Source organism: Neovison vison, chromosome 8 (genome assembly GCF_020171115.1).
Source record: "Neovison vison isolate M4711 chromosome 8, ASM_NN_V1, whole genome shotgun sequence".
In the NCBI taxonomy this organism is placed as follows: Eukaryota; Metazoa; Chordata; class Mammalia; order Carnivora; family Mustelidae; genus Neogale; species Neogale vison.
This window is the reverse complement of record NC_058098.1, coordinates 104,140,394-104,162,656: the sequence shown is the minus strand read 5'-3', so window position 1 is coordinate 104,162,656 and position 22,263 is coordinate 104,140,394. Positions and strand designations below refer to the sequence as shown.

At 50.1% G+C, this 22,263-nt stretch overlaps 2 protein-coding genes across 2 annotated transcripts; one reads left to right on the top strand and one right to left on the bottom strand.

Annotated features, from left to right (window-relative positions):
- Window positions 1-822: 822 nt before the first annotated feature.
- Window positions 823-13,570, top strand: RETSAT (retinol saturase). Its single transcript, XM_044261530.1, has 11 exons — window positions 823-1,238; window positions 3,192-3,374; window positions 3,693-3,934; window positions 4,446-4,647; window positions 5,113-5,310; window positions 7,188-7,307; window positions 10,944-11,082; window positions 11,283-11,392; window positions 11,478-11,644; window positions 11,856-12,015; window positions 12,250-13,570. The coding sequence occupies exons 1-11, from the start codon at window positions 1,073-1,075 to the stop codon at window positions 12,387-12,389; spliced, it is 1,827 nt and encodes a 608-aa protein (XP_044117465.1). The 5' UTR covers window positions 823-1,072; the 3' UTR covers window positions 12,390-13,570.
- Window positions 13,562-21,347, bottom strand: TGOLN2 (trans-golgi network protein 2). The gene is made up of 4 exons (XM_044261533.1): window positions 21,239-21,347; window positions 19,639-21,059; window positions 18,378-18,461; window positions 13,562-17,032 (listed from the first exon to the last, which is right to left on the bottom strand). The coding sequence occupies exons 1-4, from the start codon at window positions 21,282-21,284 to the stop codon at window positions 17,027-17,029; spliced, it is 1,557 nt and encodes a 518-aa protein (XP_044117468.1). The 5' UTR covers window positions 21,285-21,347; the 3' UTR covers window positions 13,562-17,026.
- Between the last annotated feature and the right edge of the window lie 916 nt (window positions 21,348-22,263).

Here is a 22,263-nt window from a genome sequence, read left to right as displayed (position 1 = left end):
ACCCTGGGATCATGACCTGAGCTGAAGGCAGACGCTTAACGACTGAGCCGCCCAGGCACCCCAGGTCCTTTCCAAACTAAGTATGGTACACCCACTTTAGGCAAGGAGCTACATTAAGAGGTAACTTCTTGTTGGAGCTTCAGCTCTCTGAACAGGTAATTAATCGCGACACTGGATCTATAACTTCAAATACAAATGCCCAATAGGTCTGACAGTCCTTCTCTGATCCTTTCATCAGGCTTGTACCTGGGCGGCTCCCCGGCCCCTCACTCCCCTCCACGGAAGGCAGGTACCATGGGGCCCAGGTAGAGGCTTGGGGGAGCCGCCAGGCCCCCGCCGCAGGCAACGCCATCCCAGGCGGACGCCGCGGCCCCCGGCAAAACGACTGGCCACCTGGGGGACACAGGGCCGGGTGCTCGCCGGCTGTGACGCGCGGATCTCGGCGGGAATCTCACTCTACCAAGGGACCCCGCCAGACTGGGGCTGTGTGGATTCCGGACGGAAACCTCCTCACCGGCTGGTACGGAAAACAGGTAAGCAACTTGCCTCGGGTCAATGGGCGAGCCCACGGCACCGCGCAGAGCAGAACCCAGGTCTCCTGGGTCCCGGGCGGGATTCTCTCTCGGGCTTGCAGCTCCCAGCCTCGTCTCGGCCCGGGGAGACCATCTCCTCCCCACGCCCTCTCTGGGTTTGCAGACCGCGGCCCAGAAGTCCGGCGCCGCCGCGTCAGGGTCTAGCCGTCGGCCCCGCCTTCCCGCGCGTGCGCACAGCGTCCCCGCGCCGCCTCTCCACCGCAAGCTCGCCGCCTCTCCACCGCAAGCTCCCCACCTCCCGGCTGCCAAGGACGCTTGGCACGGCGAGAGCCTTACGAGCCGCGGGGAGGGTCACTCTGCGCCGGACTCAAAGCTCCCTGCCAGAAAGGTCTGGCTTATCAGTGGTCGAGGCTGCCTACGCCTCCTCCCAATCCCGGTCTCCCCGCCCAGCCCAGAAGGACACATAGGTGCGGCAGAGTCCCGGACGCAGAAGCTGGGCGCGGAGGCTGCGGACCCCGTCCTCGGACCCCGCCGGCGCCATGTGGCTTTCGCTGCTGCTGGCCCTGCTGCTGCTGGCGGTCTTCCGCAAAGGGCACCTGCGCCTGTCCGCAGGCGGCTCCCAGAACCCCTTCTCCGAGGACGTCAGGCGTACCCCCGCGCCGCTGGTGACCGACAAGGAGGCCAGGAAGAAGGTTCTCAAGCGAGGTCAGCGGGAAGGGACCCTAGGCTCCAGGGCTGCACTTGGGTGGCTTGCATTCCCATTCCGACAGGGCAAGCCGCTGTCTACCTGGGCCTCAGTTTCCCAAATGTAAAGCGTTAGGAGGGCTTCCTTGCACGGGGAAGCGCCCCGCCTTAGTATCTGCTACCGCTGGGAGCCTTAGCCCTGGCAGGCCTTGGGCCTTAGTGGCTCCATGGGCGCGGTCCCGTCTCAGCATCCCAAGGTCATGGTATACCCAAGAACAGGTCCACGATCTGCAGGATAGACAAGAGACCTTCCCCCCATTTAGTTTATAGGACCTTAACTTTTTTCACCTACACTACCCCGATGGTTCAGAGGCGTGGCGGAGCTGCACGTTTCTTACAACCTGTGTGGGAAATTGTATTTTGCCCATCAAGTGATTTGACTGGTTATGCCTCCTCCCAAATTATATGGTCGAACTCTGGTTCTAAAACTTTGGAAGAACCTCAACAGGATGCCTCAAGCTCAGAGCTGCTCCTTGGTCAACCAGAGTATCTCCACTCTCATCTTCAGGACATATTTTGGGGCTCCTCAAAAGCTTTAAAGAAGGAGTTCTGCCTTAAAAAAAAATAGATCTCCTCTTTGATCTCCAAGGTCCCTACCACTTGTAAATTTTAGAATTCTGTGTGACACATCTTGTGATACAGGCGGCCACAAAACTCTTTTAAGTGGAAAGACTTTAGTCTGAACTTCTCAGATCAGGGTTTTAGCTTGAACTCTGTCATTAATTTACTGCATAACCATTCGCAAGTCACTCCACTAATCTTGGGTTAATCTAAAAATTAGGTGACTAGTATAACTTTTTCACACTAGGTTGTCATCTATCAGTGGGTCATGAATTCGATTTTGCGGTTTGGATTTCAAAATGTGATAGAATAGAAACTATCAGAGTCATCATACATAGTTCTGGGAATTGTTGAATTGTGAAACTCCTGTTTCAGGTATTTATATTATATACTTATTTATAACCTGGGTTGTGATATAAAATGTGCTTGTTTCTCTAAAAATGCTTGAAAAGTTTTCCAAGTTCTGTTTTTTTTTTTAAGATTTTATTTATTTATTTGACAGAAAGAGATCATAAGTAGGCAGAGAGGCAGGCAGAGAGAGAGAGAGGAGGAAGCAGGCTCCTTGCTGAGCAGAGAGCCCGATGCGGGGCTCGATCCCAGGACCCTGAGATCATGACCTGAGCCGAAGGCAGAAGCTTAACCCACTGAGCCACCCAGGTGCCCAAGTTTTCCAAGTTCTTGTGCAGTCTGAAAAATTCCAAATCTCAATTCTTCAGGAGTGATCTTTAAAGAACAGATCTTGTATGACCCCTTAGTTCTGCCTCTAGTCTTCTCTGATATTAAGGGGGTGGTGCTATGATTTCTCAGCTCTGTCCTGCTCAAGCCTCTGCTTGGGGATCGTGAAGAATCATCATAGGACCAGGCTGCTCCACTGGTGCCAACAGACCCTGTGTTTTCCAAAGATAACCAACTTGTGAATGGACAGTTCCATGAGCCAGCAGCCTGCCCACAACTCTCTCCTCTGTCCCCCATCTCCTCGTTTTCTTTCTTTCTCAGCTCTCTATCTGCACTGAAGTTTCTCAGCCTGTATTACTGTCAGCTTTCTGGTTTTGTTTGTGTTGTGGTTTACTGATTCCTACTTTCTTTGATAGTAGGGAGAATCCCCAGGTACATATGGGTTTTGATTACATCAATCCAACTCAAACCAAATCGCTGTCTTTAATCTGCCTGGCTGGTCCCTGAGAATTTCCCAGGTGAACTGGTGGAGTTATTTCAGTCAGTCACTCCATGCCGAACTCCCTAGAGTTCACTTGCATTGTATAAGCTAGTGGAGCCTTCCTTGGTTTCCATCTCTTTGCTCTCCCGCTGCCCCTGCCTGAGAAGCTCACCCTCTGACTCTTCCCTCTGCGGTAGCTTTCTCAGCCAGCCAAGTGCCAGAGAATCTGGATGCAGTGGTGATTGGCAGTGGCTTTGGGGGCCTGGCTGCAGCTGCGATTCTGGCCAAAGCTGGCAAGCGAGTTCTGGTGCTGGAACAACACAGCAAGGCCGGAGGCTGCTGTCATACTTTCGGACAGAAAGGTGTTGAGTTTGACACAGGTAAGGTTTATGTGGGAAGGGGCTGGGAGGATGGCTCTGTCTTCAGGAGGCTGGGGGAAGCCATTATGGGAGGATCCTGGACTTCTCTGATGTTTCGGAGGCACCACTTTGCCTGATAGCCATAACCACTGGGTATGGAACTGGGCAGAGATTTGGTGGTTTCTGTTGCAACTCTTCCCCACGGAAAGGGTCAGTGGTACCCTCTGGGCGGGGGACTCAGCCAGGCAGGACTACCCCTTTCACTTTGCTTCCTTATCCACCTTTCCAGGGGTCAGTCCTCTTATCTCTATGACACCTTTTTTTTCTGTCTCCCAATAGGAATCCATTATGTTGGGTCCATGCAAGAGGACGGGATTTGCCGTTTGGTCTTGGACCAGATCACAGAGGGGCAGCTGGACTGGGCTGCCTTGTCCTCTCCCTTTGACATCATGGTACTAGAAGGGCCCAATGGCCGAAAGGAGTTCCCCATGTACAGTGGGGAGAAAGCTTACATTCAGGGCCTCAAGGAGAAGTTTCCCCAGGAAGAAGCTGCCATTGACAAATATGTAAAGCTGGTTAAGGTAACATGGCCATAATGAGGACCCCTGTTTATTCCTGACAAGGCTGACCTTCTTCATGAGTGGAGCGACTCCCTGGCAAGAAGGGAGAAACAGTCAAGTCTGCCCTGAACTCAGCCACTATCCCTAGTTGGCCTCAGTGCCCAGTTGGGTCCGGTCTCTGGACCCTGGGCTTGGCGGCTGCCACTCTCACTCTGACCTCTGGGGGGCACCCTGGTCTCCTTTTTGACATGGCTGGCTTCTACTTGGTCAGATCACAGGCTTTTTTACTTCCTCTGAGATCAGATGGGATTTTTCAAAAGAAATTTGGTCAGAAAACTGAAAAGCAGAGAAGGTCTTATCTGAATGTGGAATGGGAACAATTCACGGAGGACGGAATTTTAAAAACCCAAGTTCAGCCAGGTCTGAGTGGTGCTGGGCCCTGCTTGGGGGCTGGCCCTGGCTATTGGAATGGTGACTTCCTGACAGCGTTCTAGATATGGGACCTATTCTCAGGGCTCATGTTTTCCCTCAGGTGGTGTCCCGTGGAGCTATCCATGCCGTCCTGTTGAAGATGCTCCCCTTGCGCTTAGCTCAGCTCATCAGCAAATGTGGGCCGCTCACCCGTTTCTTTCCATTCCTTCGTGCATCCACCCAGAGCCTGGCCGACGTCCTGCAGCAGCTGCCCGCCTCCCCGGAGCTCCGGGCGGTGCTGAGCTATATCTTCCCCACTTACGGTGGGTATTGGCCTTGGGTCCTGGGCAGCTCCTGGAGGAGGAGGTGCTGCCCTCTTGGCTCTCAGTCTTTCTTCCTGAGCCTGCTTGACTAACTGAGATGGAGCAGTATATACCCAAGGCCCTCTGGAGCTTCCAGATAACAAGTCTGGCCACCTACCTTCTGGACTCCCTGGTAAAAGATTCTGTCATCCGTGCCCTGGATGGTTTTCCTTTCCAACTGACAATGTCCTCCCTCGTCTTGGCAACAGGGCACTTTGCAGGGAGGACATTCCCACCAGCCCCAGGATCTGTCAGTTGCCCTCTATTTGGATGGAAATAGGCCGTCTGGCTGCCCTAACCCTGGGAATCATTTGGATCCTGGGATGGGTCGACTCAGGCTGTGTGATTTTTGACAGGAAACTGTGTTCCTTTCTAAATGGTGCTGCCGCCGGCTCTCACCTCATCACCCCTTCCTTGCTTCTGTAGGTGTGACCCCCAACCACAGTGCCTTTTCCATGCATGCTCTGGTGGTTGACCACTACATAGAAGGAGCCTTTTATCCCCGAGGGGGTACCAGTGAGATCGCTTTCCACACCATCCCTGTTATTCAGCGGGCCGGGGGCGCTGTCCTGACCCATGCCACTGTGCAGAGCGTGTTGCTGGACTCAGCTGGGAAAGCCTGTGGTAAGACCCTGCATCCTACTTCCTGGTCCCCGGGCTAGGGTGGGACAGGACTGGGGTCCTGAGAGAATCAAAACTGTGGTCACAAGGTGGAGAAGAACTGATCACAAGGGGAGTTCAAGGCTGAAACTGCCCAGAGCAGGGGCTTGAGGAGAGGGATTAGTCTGGAGGTGAAAAAAGGAGGCAGGAAGAATAAAGGGTTGACTGTTCCCCCAAAGGACAGTATATAATCATTTATTCAATAGGTAAAATAGTTATCTGGTAATCCATAACCTCCTTGAATATAGGGGCTGTATCTCTGTTATCTTTGTAGATCTTAGCACATGATGGAGGCTTAACAGATGTCTATTCAGTGACGGAATGAATAAGTAACGTGCACACTCCAAAGGGCAGTGTGGAGGCCAGCCAGATGCCCTGGCCTCGGTCTGTAAATGGCAGGTGGAGCCAAGAATCTCGTTAGCCTGGCTCAGGTCTTTCCTGGTGCCTGCACAGAGAGTCAAAATTGCACTGTGGATTAATTCTGTGAGGGGAGGGTGTATGCAGGGAAGGACTCAGAGAACGAACAGGCCATCCCTGACTAGGGGCTGCCTGAAACAGCAGGGAAGGAGACAGAGAGAGGCCTGAGAGAATAGGGCTGATGTGACAGTGAACTCACCAGAGGAATCTTGCAAGGTGGAGTAGGGGAATGGATGGCCCAGTACACACACACACACACACACACACACACACACAACAGGGAGAAAAAGCCATGAGCACGTGTAGAAGAGACCAGGAATTGCCAGAATAAAGAAGAGGTGGCTGTCAGCTGTGTGAGAATTTCTCTGATGTCCAGAGCAAGTTCTTCCAGCTGAAAGAGGTTCATGAAGCAAGGGTTGATGGGTTTAATTAGATTCAGTTCAGAATATTGTATTTTTCAGGTACAAGGTGATAAAAGATGGAGATAAAAATACAAGATGGCTATAAAGAAAATCTGTAACTCAAGAAGTTTCCAGCCTCATAGGGGAGATCACTGAGACATAATTTAAAGTGTCAGATAGAGACACATACTAAGGATGGAGGAAGGAGGGGAACGGTGCCTGAGCCAGCTCGTAAAGTGTGAGAAGAAGCTAGCCCGAGGTTTTGGGATGTTATTCCAGGCAAGGGGAACAGCATGTGCAAAAGTACAGATGTATGAAAGAGCTGAGTATTTTTAGACATCTGGAAGTAGTAGCTTGAACCCTAAGAAACTGCCTTTTTTTTTTTTTAAGTAGGCTCCATGCCCAGAGTGGAGCCCAACATGGGGTTCGAACTCACAACCCTGAGATCAAGATCCAATAGATGCTTAACCAACTAAGCCACCCAGGTGCCCCAGAAAATGCCATTTTTATAGGTCAAATATGGTTGAATATCAGCTGCTTCATATGCTGTCCCCAATAGGTTAGTGAGTATGGCCAGAGATGGGACTGGAGACATAGAAGGGCCCAGACCTTGGAAGGCCAGTATAAGACTTTGGAGTTTATCTTACAGAGGTTGTGGTGACACCAGAGGTTTTCAGAGTATTTTGGAGATAGAACTCTGGTAGCAGTGAAGAAGGGCCTGGGATTCCAGTGGAAGGACTTCAGCGCATGAGCTTTGTTGGGGTCAGTGTGCAGGTTGTTGGGTTTGGCTAAAGAAAAGGGCACCTACATAGGGGAGAGAGCCAGGGAAGGTAAGGGCAGGAGTGACTTGGGCTAGGTGAAGATGTACTCACTTTGCAGTTTGGCCTGGAGCCTGCCCACCTGGACCTGGGTGGGCTGGATGCCCAGGTCTGAGAACATGCAATGTAGGCTGGGAGAGATATGTGCAAGATCTGGACCTTTCTTGGAGTGCGCAGAACCTCAGCCAAGCTCTTGTGCCTGCAGGCGTCACTGTGAAGAAGGGTCAGGAGCTGGTGAACATCTGTTGCCCCATCGTGATCTCCGACGCAGGACTCTTCAATACCTATAAGTACCTGCTACCTGAGAACGCCCGCTGCCTGCCAGGTAAAGACTGGGCTGCGTTGCTCTTCTGAGCTCCCATCAGCACCCCTCTGGGGCTAGCCTGCCCAGCCCGGCTGGTGCTCTTGCTCCTCCTGACTGTCCTGTGACCGTCCTTGAGCAGAACAGGTGAGCACGAGTGTGCCGTCTCCAGCATCTCTTCCCAGCATGGCCTCTGTGCGTAGGGGTTGAGAAGCAGCTTCCCTCGTATTGCGTCACCTCCCAAAGAGCCCTTGGTCCTTCTCTCTCATTCCATTCTTGGCATATTTACCCTCTCTCCCTTATAACCTCACTTACTTTGCCCTCTCCTCTTTCAAGGCTCCATTCCAGATTGCCCATTCCTAACTTCTCCAGATCTAAAATCATCTCTCTCACAGTTGGTGATGGCAGGTGGCATCCTAAAGGAACATTTCTTGGGTTTTCACTAAGTTTGTGGTATGAATCCTACTTTTCGCCTTAATTTCTCACTTATTTTGAATGGGAAAGCCTCGTCTAACAGTATCAGTAAGGGAAGCTAAGGCCGGCATGGAGAAGGTCTTGCTATAACTGTTGTGTGTTTTATTTGGGATCCAAGGTTATATTTTTTGCCTCTTTCAGGAACCAGCTCCTTATTGGGGCTGAGGCTGCAGGAGGAGTATCCTTCTGACTTTTTTCTGTCCCTTGAGCTCTGGGCTTGTGCTTGAAATCTGGGACCCAGACAGAAATAATACTCAATGCGATCATCTCTTCTGATAGACTGTGTCCAAAAATCGAGAAGCCTGATTTTAGGGGCGAGGGGTCAGTAGGCATAGCCATGGGTGAGCCCTCCCTTGGTTAAGTCTGTGTGAGAGGCTTTTCCTTTGTCATTGACATGACATGATCCTCATTGCCACCTGGGAGAGAGATGTCATCATCCTAATGTTTACACAGGATGTGGAGAAGTGAGGTGAAGTGACTTCCTGAGGCCATCCAGGTGAAAGTAGCCAAGTTGAGATGAGAACACTGGTGTGTCTGACGGGCTCTTGGCCCACTCTGGACCAAGGAATGTGGAGCTTCCAGACAAAAGGAAAGGGGCAGGAGAGCAGCCAGCCTACAGGGAACAGAGTAGCTGAGCCAGAGTTGAGTGAGATGTTATGATTTTGAATTGGACTTTAGAATGTCACGTAACTAGAAGCTACTGGTATGATCTGAGGACAGGAAGCCAGTTGGCGGGAAGGGGATCTATAGTCCAGGAGGGAAAGAGACAGTTCTAGATAAAGGCCTCTGGCTGGGGTGGGAGGTGAGAGTGAGGAACAGCTCCAGATGTGGTTGGGGTGGAAACCATGGCCTTCAGTGGCACATGGGGGTGCCCAGAGAGCAGTGGGAAGGAACTCTCCCCTCCAGAGGGTGGGCCTGTGGCTGCTCTGGAGGAGCCAGGGAAGGTGGGCAGCACAGTGGGTTCAGTAGAAAAGTGATGTCCTGGGTCCTTCCAGGGGAGAGGACAGGTGGCAGCCGTGATGGTCTCTGAGGCATGAGATGTGTATGACCAAAATCCAGCCTTCTCATCTCTTGGCCTCACTTAGCTGGGCCTCAGCCAGCATCCGTGCCAGCAAAGGCCTCCCTTGCCTCACCCCACATGGGCAGAGTGGGCTGAGGCAGACCGGCCAGTGGCAGGGCAGCTTGGCAGGGCTCTGTGGACTGACGGACTTTGCCTTTGGTACTTGCTGCCTGGCAGTCTCTCAGGAACTCTGAACCTTGGCCCTGTCTTCTGATGGGTCCCCGTACCCTCCCCTCTCTCCCACACCTCCTCCCCCAGTAGCCATGTTGCTCTCCCTTCACTATCTGGTTGCAGTTACAACATTTGCTGCTTTATGTGTCTTATCTAAGGGCACCAGGCCCACCTGGCAAAAAAAAAAAAACAAAAACAAACAATTGTCCCACTTGGGTGGGGAGTTAAATGCGGCCTCAGATGAATCCAGTCTGAGAACATTTCAGGCAGTGGCAGTGAGGATGCCTAACTCAGCACACCCCAGGTGCTGGGACTCCTTTGTTTCCAGCTGCTCTGGGCTCGGGATTCTCATGGGTCTGTCTCCCTCTCAGAGACGAGAACCGGGTGGCCTCTGGAGCAGGCAGTGCCAGTTGCAGTCAAGTGTGGAGGAGGGGCGGTCAGGCAGAGGGAGCCTGTGTAAATGGGAGCACTTTTCTTAATTCCACTGCTGAGCCTTGAGGAGGTTTCTGGGGATGGTTTGGAGGGGAAGTTGTCTGAGTGGGGAAGACTGGTCTGACAGTACCAGTAGGGAAGCTGAGGCTGGTCTGGGAAAAACAGCCTTGATGTCATCCTTGTGTGCCTGATTTGGAACTCTAGGCTCTTGTTTTCTGCCAGGTATGTGGTTCGTGGATCACATCCTTCTAGTTGGAGGAAAAGGAAAGGAGGGTCTGGCTGGAGGTGGTTGCTATTCTTAAGGGCCTATGAGACCTAGACTGTCTCATTCCCTGGGCCCCCTGTCTTCCCCATGACCACCCCCACTGCACCTGGTGAGGGGGAGCTGGCAGTGCAGTCAGCCCTAGATGCTGGGATGCGGGTCACCGGTGCCCCTGCGGCTCCAGAGCAGCCCCAGGCGCCCTCCTGTGGCTCTGGAAGCCCGCGCTCCCCTTCCCCCATCAGCGTGCACCTCCAGTCCCGCTGCCATCGTTAGCATGCCATAGGCTCAGAAGCGGCCTGTTTTTCTATGCGCACCCTACACAGATCGCTCAGTTCTTTGTGGCCTCTGTGGGGAAAGCCAACTTCTTTCAGGAACAGTTGCTGTTCCAGTAGACAGGCATTGTATCTATACCCTGTAGCGTCCCCAAGGCCTAGGAGAGGACCTGGCACATTTTAGGTCCTCAACAAATACTTGTTCAACAAATTAAGCAGAGCAGCCAGTGGGCGAGTTACCCTTCAGGCAGGTGATGGTCCTGGGAATGGGAACAAAGGATAAGACTTTGTGGGAGCCACTTCCAGAAAATTGGTCTGGGGTCATTTGTTGAGAGGTGGGGAAGCCCAGCTGCTTAGGTCCAGGGGACATCAGATGGCCCTCAGAAGAGTCTGTCACCCTCCTCCAGGGTGCTCTTCCCTCCTCCCCTACCTGAATTCTAAACATTAGGTGTCAGTAATGCTGTTCGCATTTGTTCACGTGCATTGCTTACCACGTTGAGGTCTTGGGGTACTGCCTGAACGGATAATGAGGAATTATGCATAGCCATTCATTAGATGGCTTGTATTAAATGTTATATGGAAATCAAGGCTGGTAACAAAGTGCTGTGCATATGTGTGGTCTGTATAGTGTGGAGCCCAGTAGTCCGCTCATGACTTAACGCCATCAGGGGGAGCCTGGAGGCAGTAAGCCTGAGACTGTCCTGTGACCCTGGGCCAGCTTAGGGAAGCTGAACCTCCCGGGCTTCTAGGTGTGCTTCGAGCAGAGGTGGGAGAAGGCAGAAGAGTGGGAGCCTGGGGTTGGGCTCTTTACAGGCAGGAGACGGAAGAGCAGCCCCCTCCCCCCAACCAAGTCAGTGTTGAAGTAATAGCTGTGAAAATGGCCCAGGTGCTAGGCTGGTGGCCGTGGGTAAAGTGAGCAGGCATCTGCAAGGTCAGGGCAGGAAGCGGCCACCACAGCCCCAGGTCACACAGCCCTGACACTTTGGCAGGTGTGAAGCAGCAGCTGGAGATGGTGCGGCCTGGCTTGGGTGCCTTCTTTGTTTTCATCAGCCTGCGAGGCACCAAGGAGGACTTAGGGCTACAGTCCGCCAACTACTTTGTCTGCTTCGACACAGACCTCGACAAGGCGTAAGGCGTGTGTGCACATGGGGGGAGAGGGGGGTCAGCAGGGGCCCGTGGCCCACAGGAGAATCCGCAGCAGGATGTGGACTAAGACTCAGCTTCGTCCCTGGGGAGGAGGGTTGTCCTTGGGGGTAACATACCCTCTGGGCAAGTGCAGTGGCAGTGAGTGAGGCCTGGGGATTGGCAGCCACGCTCCTCCCCTGCAGAATGGAGCACTACCTCTCGGCGCCCAGGGAAAAGGCTGCAGCACACGTGCCCATCTTCTTCATCTCTTCCTCGTCAGCCAAGGACCCCACTTGGGAGGACCGGTTTCCAGGTGGGGCTTTGGGTCCTGGGGGTGGGGGTGGGGGCTGGAACAAGGAAGGGGCCTGGGGTTAATAAGCCCAGCTCTGTGTCCCCAGAACGGTCCACGATGATCGTGCTGATGCCCACCTGCTATGAGTGGTTTGAAGAATGGCGGGAGGAAGCAAAGGGACGGCGGAGCAGTGACTATGAGACCCTCAAAAACTCCTTTGTCGAAGCCTCCCTGTCGGTTGTCATGAGGCTGTTCCCACAGCTAGAGGGGAAGGTAGGACGGTAGACTGTGTGCTCATGGCAACAAATTGGTGACAATTCTGCTTTTTCTTTTGGGGAGGGCAGTAAAGCCCGGAGACAGCCAAGCTCGGGGAAGGGAAGGGAACCCACGCCGACAGCTCCGTCAGGGAGAGCAGAAAAGGGAGGAGGGGAGGGCCTTATTAGGCCCCGCTCCCACCTCCTGGTTACCTTTTTTGTCTTCTCAGGTGGACAGTGTGGCCGGAGGGTCCCCACTGACCTACCAGTTCTATCTGGCTGCTCCCCGAGGTGCCTGCTACGGGGCGGACCATGACCTGGACCGCCTACATCCTCACGTGATAGCTTCCATGAGGGCCCAAACCCCCATTCCCAACCTCTACCTGACAGGTATGTGGACTGCCCCATTTCTCCAGGGCCTGAGACCCTGGGCGTCCCTGTCACCCCAAGTACTTTGTTCTGTCCTTAGGTCCTACTGTCCCCTACAGCCTTCCACACGTGGATGGGCTGCCCCAGCAGGCTGTGGACCTGGGGTGGCCTAGCTGGGAGGGATGACCATGAGAGCCCTTGCTCCCCATCCCTCTTGTGGGAAGGTGCTCATGGGCCTTTGCTCTTGTCCCCTAGGCCAGGATATCTTCACCTGTGGGTTGATGGGGGCCTTGCAAGGGGCTCTGCTGTGCTGCAGTGCCGTCCTGAAGCGGAACTTGTACTTAGACCTTAAGAAGCTTCACTCAAGGATCCACGCACAGAAGAAGCAGCATTAGTTCAGTAAGCAGTGGGCCTGAGGAGTCCCACCGGCGCTATGGCTCAGCCCTTGATTAGCCATGATGTCCTTCTGTCCTGTTCCTTCCTCACATAAAGCACTCTAATTTGTTTTGATTTCTGACTAGAGGTCTGACACATAGGTCACAGTCCTTAGATCACAGTTCTCAAGCTGCGGCTCTTCCAGCTGGCCGATGATGAGCTCCCATGCCTCCAACAGGTCCCTGCTGAAACACCTGGTGTGGGTGGGTCAGTGCCTTGCAGAGCTCCTCTTGTCAAGCGGTGCCTTGCATACCACACTCCCATACCTCCCAGCTCCGAACTGTCAAGAGTCAAGTATTCTTTTGGTCAGGTGGAGAGAACCTTCAAAAGCATGGGCCAGCTGAAGCAGCTTGGGCCAGCTGTCCCGAGGCTTCCCCTCTCCCATTCTCCACGCTGCGCTGCAGGAGCTCCACACAACTGAGGGCAAAGAGGGCCTGAAGAGGCTTTTGTCCAAACCTGGGCATGGTTTTGGTTGTAGTTCCATAGGTTCAGAGGCCCCCAGACCCCATTTTTGTTGGTTCCAGTGACTCTTTCAGAGGGTTGAGGAAATGCCTATGATGGGCTCGGTGTGGGTGTGGAGGTAAAGACATTTGCCAGCAAGGTATATGTTAGCATATCCAATTCATACACAACAGGCCCTAGGTTCGTCTTACTTCCAAGGTGACACTGGGTCTTTATTGGGTCTGCACCAAGATATGTTTACGGAGCTCAGTACCTGAGCCTTAAGGTTTATCTTCCAAAAATCCACAGCAAAGGGTAACATTAGCAGTGGGGGTAGAGGAGTGGAAAGATGACTTCACTGGGGATGAAGCAGGCTGAAAGAGCATTCCCGACAAGGGTATAGCAGAGGACAATCACAGAGGTAACTGTAAGACACATTAGCCAGCTACCTCCTAGACCCAGAACATGGGCTGCCTGGTAGGGAGCAGTGCAGCTGGAAATCAGTCAGGATCAGAATGTGGAAAGCTACAGAATGTGTGCAAAGGCCTGGGATGGTGTTCTTGTTTACTGGTACACACGTGGGGATTAGATAGGAAGGTTAACAAGGCTTTTAAAAAAAAAATTAACTTTCACTTATATTAGCCTTATTTCTGTCAATTTTGTTACCATTTTAATAAATGTAATGATTTTGTAGCTTTAATATTTGAAGTTTATTTTGGTTTCTGTGCAATGATACAAAGCTACATTGAAATGGCATTCAGAGGAGCTCAGCAGAACATTATGTACTGAAAAATACTTATCATTAGACCAAATAAGCTTTTAAAAAAATAAAAGTATTATATAGTTAAGTTAAAGCTGAAAATATAAAACATTGCAAAAACAGTGGCACTGTACTAATCAGGTAAACAAAAAAGGGAAACAACTTCAGTCATTTATTTAACATGAGAAAATTCTGAACTAAAGGAGTATCTACGAGTGTGAGGAGGCTGGCTTTTTGGCAGCTTGAAACTACACGGCTCAGATCTAACACCGTTACAGAGGAGTTTCTCAACAGGGACATTTAGGAAATTCACACGGTTACTTGTGGGACTAGCTGAGCTAAGATTCAGTCTTTCTCTGGATGAGCAGTTAAAATGAAACCTGAAAAATCTCTTCCCAGGATTCTTCCTTAAGCAAGGCAGTGTCAAAGACAACCTTCCCAGCAAGAGTTTTCAGAAAACAGCTGGTAGAACTAAAGGGTCTGGTGTCTGGTGTCTAAAATACTCTCCTCCCTGTTCAAATGATTCAGAATATGTGCAAAGCGTGCTAGCTTTCATCACATATACATAACAGCATTATATATCAAGTTACCCTGTAAAAACAAGGAGCAGGCTTCCTTTTTTTGATTTAAATGACATGAAGTAGAGGAAAAAAATGAGAATCACCATCAGGGGAATTAAGGAGGTTTATAATTCTATCACCAAATGTTTCATTAAAAGTCATCACGGGAAAAGAAAAGTCAGCATTTATATAGCTAGTTGTCCAGTCTTTCCGAGTTGTTACAGCCTTTCTACATAGGCAGGCCTTCACTCCCCCCCGAGTCCGGAAGTGGATTCTTTAATTCCACTCAGTAATCTGTAGCAGGAAAACAAATCCGTCTATTGACATCCATGACTAAAGCATAGATTCCTCCTCATAGAAATCACCCTGCAACCAAAAGCTGGGGCAGGAAAGCAAGCACGTAGCTGTCTGGATAGGGGTGCCTCTCATGGCTCCATGTGCCTCCCCTCCCCTCACCGGTTTGAAAGACCTGCCTTAGCCAGTTCATCCTCCTCCACATCATCCCTAGAAAAACATGCTTCCAAGAGTTCATCTTCAAAAGGACAACTCCTGAGGAAACAAGTTTCCCACCAGGGTGAGAGAGTTCCTTCAGTAATTTCTAAAGTGAAACTTAAATTCAATCGTACTCTTAGCACAAGAAACAATACTTCTTGGATGCTCAAAAAATGGAACTATGTGGACTCCACAGAATACTTATTTTGCATCCACTTGGTGCCAACCCTCTTGGTTCCTGAAACCAACCTTTCTGTTCTCCTTACAAGCAAAATCCATCAAAAAGGGACAGCAATCAGTAGCCAGGAAGAGCTGTGTGAGACCTTACTTAAGTTACATTCATATGTCCTAAACAAAGAAAATGTCTCCTTTGCAAGGAGACACTGAACTGAAATACCAGGGAACGTCACTATCCTGTAGGCAGATATGCAGACGGTGCCACAAGCACTCCTGCAAGCAGCTTAGTTTTGGGGGGAAGAGACCAGACAGAGACATCAGATAATGTTTGCCCTTTTTTGTTGGAGTTGCAAAATTTGTGATTGGCATTATGAAGAGTTCTTAGAGTAGAATGGAAAGAGCCCATCCTCTATAGTGGGGGCAGTGAGGAAGGTGCATGGGAGAACCTGAGCTGGGCCCTGAAGGAAGAGTTGGGGGAGACAAGCGGAAGAATAGAAGGGAGTGCACCCTAAGCAAAGAACAGCCAGGGGAAGCCAGGGAATGGAGGACACAGCAAGAACAAAAAGGCACAGAAGCCTACATGGGACTGCCCAGAGGAGAGACTGCCTTTGGCCTGGAGTATGCAGATCTACACAGTCCTGAACACCAGAGTCATAAAAGCTTGCTTCACTAAGCCATGAGAGGTAGACAGGGGGATCCATGGTTTTATGGAATGCTAGGAGAACCTGACAGAAGATTCCCTAGAGAGAGGAAAGCATTTTTAGGTTGGTGCACAGGCAGAGAGAATGATGCAAAAGCATTCATTCCTTCCTTATCTCCATAAATCTCAAGTCAAAGCCATGCTCTGTTTTAAGCAAGGTGCAAGATAATGTGACAACAGGCTGGTCCCTTCTGCAAATTGGCTTCCTCAACAGCACAGAATTCATACTACTGCCATCACTTTCCACATTCTTTGTATTTCCCTGAGATCAGCTATTCGATTTCCAATTTTTCTCTGCAGAAACAACTCCCTCTAGGCTACTATAGGGTAGCACAACCAGAGCAGATTTAAGGAAAACTTCAAACCACGGCAGGATCCAAGACACTACCTCAGTTACCCCTGAATTTTTTAAATTTTAGTAATGTCTGACATGGGCTGGAAGGAGAAATTTTGCTAATTACCCTTGGCATTTTATATCAATCAGAGAACCATTAACTAGATTAAGGTAAAAGACAGTACAGTTAGTTTCTGATTACAGGTCTGTTTTGTCTAGTTTAGGCAACAAAGGCAAAGCAGAGTTTATGGGAAACCTTTCATAAAAGCCCTTTGAAATAATGCAGATCAAAACCGAAACCCTCCTGCACATCTTCCTATGCAAAGCCTGAGCTCACCCTATTTTAAAAAGTTTGTTACAATTGTGAGTATAGAAGAACAAAGCATTTCAATAATCATAACTATATTTTTAAAAATCTATAACGGGAACCATGGCTTTACAGCCTTTCTTCCAGAATCCCCAAGTTCAGTCAGTACAACCAAATGGAAGTTGACTTTGTCTTAATATGAGAATATTGGAAAAACGTGAAGAACTTACTCTAGACATGTTGGACTTAACCGGCAATAAAGCACTTTTTAAAAGCTGTTTTGGTTTGCTGCTGGAGCCTCTCAAGAGAGTTATGTGTTAAAGTCGCCCTTTGCCTGTCATCATTCACCTCTTCATCTTTTGTAAAGGGCACAACCCCGCCCACCCAAGTAAGAGGCCTTGGTACAAGAGCATCTCATCCTGCAGAGAGTTTTCCTAGGTCTACAAAGATAGTAGTGGGCACAATGCTATTTTCAAGGGATAACTACTAAATGGCCAAGACCCAAGGGAACGCAGTCGGCAGCAGTAGCCTGCCTGGGGCTGAGCTCCCTTTGGTCACACACAGCTGGCTTCCCACATACTCCCTCTACTCACACTCAGAGGAGGAAAGGATGGAAGACACGAGCAGAGATAATGGGGACACAGGAGTACAAGGTCACCAAAGTGCAGGTGCAAAAATCAAAGCAATCCCCTTGCCTCTGCCAGCCCAGACTTGCCACCAAATCCTAGAGGAGGGGGTGTCTCTTAGTTCACAGTACTTTTTTCTTCACTTCTCTCCATTTAAAAACAAATCAGCAGGGAGGACAAAGTTCTCAAGAATGGAAAAATCAAATCTGAAACAAGAGCAACACAATTCATTGGGAACATTAATCTCTTTCCAGAAGGAATATACCTCACTATGATTTTAGGGGGAAAAAGATCTTATTGGGGAACCTGGGTGGCTCAGTCAGTTAAACATCTGCCTTTGGCTCAGGTCATGATCCCAGGGCCCTGGGACTAAGTCCAGCATCAGACTCCCTTTGTCCCTTTCCCCCCCTACTCATGCTCTCTCAAATAAATAAAACCTTAGAAGTCAGTTTGAAATCAAACATATACCAGAAAGATGCACATTTGGTGGAAGGAATATGGGAATCCTGGCTTCTGCTTTGTGCCATTCTGTGTTGTTCCAAATTGTTTATATGAGCATTTTTTTTTAATTAGAAAAAAATGAAAGGGAAATAAATTCTTAAAGTCAATTATCTGGAACAGTACTAGGCCAGGGCTAAATTGAAGCTGACCTACTAAGCTAGTTAAAAAAGGTGTTCTGAGCTGAGTGGCTTATTCTGGTGCTGGTATGAGCCATACATGTAAACTGTGTTCCCTTTAGGAAGTCAGGCCACCAACCACTTTTTACCAATGCCCCGACTGTCCCTACACAAAAGGGGAAAGGAAGGGTGAGTGCTGGCAGCAAAAGGCAGTGAAAGTATCCTGCTCCCACTCAGACAGGCTGCCTCTGGGGAGAGTATTGCTCAGCTCCTGCATTGTGGGGTGGAAGGAAGCCTGTTTTCTGACAGGCCTGGGATGGCCATACTCAGGAAACCTAGTCCACAGTGCTTAGTAGGGCTGATCTGGGGAGTTGCAGGCCTTTTTGTTTCTGGACTCATTTGTATTCAGGGAGTGTAGTCTAATGCTTTGCTACCTAATGCATGGTTCCCCAGCATTTGGCATCACCTAGAAACTCCTAGAAATGCAGACACATAGCTTCCACCCAATAGGTAAGGATTCAGATTTTGCTTTTCCATCATAATTCCCAAGGTGGTTAAAATCTGCGAAGTGCTGATTCAGTGCAAAAAGCACAGGACAGGTGTCTACAGACTTGCCATCAGATCCTAATTTTGCCACAAACTTGCAGTATGAACTTTGGGGGGAAAAATCGTGTTTCTGGGCCGACTTTCCTCATCTGTTGAGGGAGGAGGCTGATGTAGAACATAAGAGGGAGGGAGCTGATGTAAAACATATCTAGCTCTTATGTTGCAGACATGTATATAATGGATGTCTCTGCTCTGTGGTCTGCAAAAGGACAGGCAATGGCGGCAGCACCCCAGAATCAGCTGCTGCCTCCATGTCAAACGCAAGTGCACTGCTGGGCCTATCTGAGGCTACATATGCCTCCCACACGCCTGGGGCTCCCTTCCTTACCTTCTGGTCCAAACGCTGGTAATCACTGGCCTTTGGGCGCCGAGTGACTTTAGATCTTTTTCCTTCTAGGACAAATGCAATAATCTGGGGAAAGGAAAAAGAAATTAACAGGTGACTCTACAATGGCATATTTCAGTCTCTAAAATCAGAGGTCACCACCTGGTAGAACATTTGTTAATGACCCTGATAGTGAAAGAGCAGTACAACCACAAAGAGGCCTCTTTAAATTATAAGTTTTCAGGAGGACAGGGCCTCCAGTTACACTAGAATCTATTATACTGCCAAACAGGAAATGACAGATGAAGGAAGACTGTTCTGGGCTTTAGCTTGTGGGAGTCTGTATGATTTACTCAAAAGCACAAAGATCTGCCAACTGTGACCCAGACAGCTCTAGGATAAGACATTCCTTTTTTCCCCAAAAGCAATAATTATTTATCTGCAAATGTACTTTTTCTCCTTGTTTCATTTTAACCTTACCATTTTCACATCTGAGGTTTCTGTGTGATAAGCATTTGGATGTAGCCTAAGAAACACACCATATTATTACACGTCTTTCCTCATTCCTCACAGCCACAGGCAAACTGACATCATGAACTGAACTCTCCAATTTCAACCAGACTATAGAAACTACTGAGTTCTTAGGGCTCAATGAGAAATGCCATCATTTCGTCATCAGAGTGGTTGCTAAACAACAGATATTACTCCACACCAAACCCTGCTATCACAGTAGAAGACGAGTGTAACCAGGCAATTTCCGGCCATTCTTCTAATCAGAAACTCAAATGACTGTAGAAGATAGTCCCGGGCTCTCTGTTGTGGCTGTCAAAGACTAGGTAACCACTCTTTCTGCCATTGCAGATGGAAGATAAAATCTCAGGAAAGGAAACCAGAAACGATACACCATCTTCAGAGTGGAAACAGGAAAGTAAGTATTCTACTTACAGACTGTCAGGTACTCAGGTTCTCTGAGGCAGTAAACGATCTAAGTTTACAATTACGGTAGAAGAACCCAATTAAGTCAGATCATAAGGTCCTCACTTGGCACCTAGGACAGCAGCAGAGGGTACTCAAAGGAATCTGACATGAAAGAAGATGATCTATAAAATGAGAGTAAACGCCTAGGAGAATCTGAGGAAAAACTGCAGTTTGTCTTAAAACCCCCAGTGCTCACAGGCTGATGAGTGATAGATATTGGCGCACGCACCAAGAATTCAGGATGGAGGAAATCCCATTCCTCTTCTTAAGGCAATTCTTGACTTACCTTCCGTTTGTTGTGATAGGCAATGTAGAGCACAGCAACAAGAATGGCTGCAGTCACCAGATAGGCAAAGAAGTGGCTGCTCTCTGCACTAGCACTTCCAAGATTGTCCTTAAAAAGGTCATCATTCTCCCTATTCATGGAATCTAAAAGTGTCCCCTCATGGTTCTCACTGGAGGCAAGGCCAGGCGTTTCTTTCTCTCCTTCGGGTGGTGAATTTTCAGGTTCTGTCTCCCCTTCCTCAGCCTTCGTGGCCTCCACATCTGTGAGCTCTGAAGACTTGCCATCTTTCTCCTGCTGTGGAGAAGTGGAGTCAGAGTCTAGTAATTCTCTCTCCCCAGATTCACTTCTAAAAGCATGCAGAGAGGTATCTTTGCCAGCTGGTATGTCTAGGTCAAGCTTGGTAGGCTCCTTGTTAGCAGAGGATGGGTTACAGACCAGCTTATCAGGGCTGTCTCCTTTGCACTGTGGCTCAGGCTTCTCCTCTTTAGGGCCATCTCCTGTGGACTGCGGCTCAGGCTTTTCAGTGTTAGGGTCCTCTCCTGTGGGCTGTGTCTGGGTTTTCTTCTTGTTAGGGTCCTCTCCCGTGGTCTGAGGCTCGGGCTTTTCCTTCTTAGAGTCCTCTCCTGAGGACTGTGTCTGGGGCTTCTCCCTGTTAGCACCGTCTCCCGTGGACTCCGTCTGGGGCTTCTTCTTGTTAGAGTCCTCTTCTGCGGTCTGAGGTTCGGACTTTTCCTTCTTTGGGTCCTCTCCTGTGGTCTGAGGCTCGGGCTTTTCCTTCTTAGGGTCCTCTCCTGAGGACTGCGTCTGGGGCTTCTTCTTGTTGGAGTCCTCTTCCGTGGTCTGAGCCTCGGACTTTTCCTTCTTAGGGTCCTCTCCCGTGGTCTGAGGCTCGGGCTTTTCCTTCTTAGGGTCCTCTCCCGTGGTCTGAGGCTCGGGCTTTTCCTTCTTAGGGTCCTCTCCCGTGGTCTGAGGCTCGGGCTTTTCCTTCTTAGGGTCCTCTCCCGTGGTCTGAGGCTCGGGCTTTTCCTTCTTAGGGTCCTCTCCCGTGGTCTGAGGCTCGGGCTTTTCCTTCTTAGGGTCCTCTCCCGTGGTCTGAGGCTCGGGCTTTTCCTTCTTAGGGTCCTCTTCCGTGGTCTGAGGCTCGGGCTTTTCCTTCTTAGGGTCCTCTCCTGAGGACTGCGTCTGGGGCTGCTTCTTGTTAGAGTTCTCTTCCGTGGTCTGAGGCTCGGACTTTTCCTTGTCAGAGTCGTTTCCCGTGGACCGAGGCTCGGGCTTCTTGTTAGGGTCGTGTCCCGTGGACTGCGTCTGGGGCTTCTTGTTAGGGTTGTCTCCCGCGGCCTGCGGCTGGGGCTCCTCCTTGTCAGGGCCCTCGCCCGTGGCCTGTGGTTTTAACTTGTTGGACTTTTCTACTGGTAAGGAAACTGAAATAAAGAAACCAGTTGATTTCAGAGCTAGAAGAGACTGAGGCAACAACCAAACGGGCAGGCGGGTGATGAGAAGCAGAGGGGTGGCTATGGCAGGGAAGACCCACGGTGAGGGTGGTGGGTCTGGGGGTGGCAGTTGGATTACTGGGGGCACGGCGGAGGGGGGGGGGTCTTACCCGTCGCTGCGACGCTCAGCAGGACCAACGCAACCAGGAACCGCATCCTGCACAGGCTCTGCTTCCGCCCTCTACTGCTCTCGCGAGATCCGTCCGCGAACTCTTAGTATCCTTAGCTCCGCCCTTTCCTGCGTGCGTCTTTCCGCCGCAACGCCGGTGAGGGGAAGTGGAGAGGTAGGGGAGGGCCGGACCGGCCGGTGTTTCTGCTTTTTCTCTTCCGTTTTGGCTGTATTCGTCCGTGTAGAGGTCCTGCAGTCTTTCTTCTCCAGATTTCTTCGCTGCCTAGCCGCCGCCGCAAACGTCACTCCCCTTTTCCTTTTTTCCCCCTTGTATTTCCGAGACAATCTTGACAGAGCCAGAGCTCCCTGGCCGTTAGATGGCCCCACGGGACTGACGTCGCTGGGACCCGGCGCCTCGGCTCCATCCTCAGCTCACGTTTTTAACTTCTCCCTTTCTCTCGGTTCTTTGTTCGTAGCTCACAAACGTTTTGCGTTCAGGTCTCTCCCATCTGGAAACAGAAACTCAACCCGTCACCTTTGTAGCGGGAGCCATCCCATTCCCACGGGGACTGCCCTCCGAGGTCCCCAAAGATCTTTTCTAAAAAGTACGTCCTTTTTCTTGTCATGAAAGTTATTCATGTTCGGGGTAGAAGATTTAGTGAACGTATTTATAGAAATAGGAAAAATCTTTATCCCACTCTTACGGGATAATCACAAGGTTTTAGTGTATTTTCTGCCTTGCAGACGTTCTAAAATTTTTGATTTTGGTAATACATTCTAGTGGTTCAGAAATCAAAATGAAATAAAAAAGGTACACATCAAAATTCTTGATCCCTATCATGCTACAGATTACCACTTAGTGTATTGTGTTTCTATGTAGTGTTTTATTTATTTTCTAGGCTTTTTTTTTCCTTTTCCTTTTCTTTTCTTTTCTTTTTTTTTTTAAAGATTTTACTTACTTATTTGAGAGAGAGGCACACACACAGAGCACCAGCAGGGCGAAGGGAGAGGGACAAGCAGACTCTG

Bases quoted from the DNA above. Each gene is read 5' to 3' on its own strand.
- RETSAT (XM_044261530.1), top strand. From the start codon at position 1,073: ATGTGGCTTTCGCTGCTGCTGGCCCTGCTGCTGCTGGCGGTCTTCCGC. The intron at 1,239-3,191 runs GTCAGCGGGAAG...CCTCTGCGGTAG, and splicing joins GAAGAAGGTTCTCAAGCGAG to CTTTCTCAGCCAGCCAAGTG. The intron at 12,016-12,249 runs GTATGTGGACTG...CTTGTCCCCTAG, and splicing joins TCCCAACCTCTACCTGACAG to GCCAGGATATCTTCACCTGT.
- TGOLN2 (XM_044261533.1), bottom strand. From the start codon at position 21,284: ATGCGGTTCCTGGTTGCGTTGGTCCTGCTGAGCGTCGCAGCGACGG. The intron at 21,060-21,238 runs GTAAGACCCCCC...TCTTTATTTCAG, and splicing joins GCTGAGCGTCGCAGCGACGG to TTTCCTTACCAGTAGAAAAG. The intron at 18,462-19,638 runs GTAAGTCAAGAA...TCCTTTCCCCAG, and splicing joins CCTATCACAACAAACGGAAG to ATTATTGCATTTGTCCTAGA.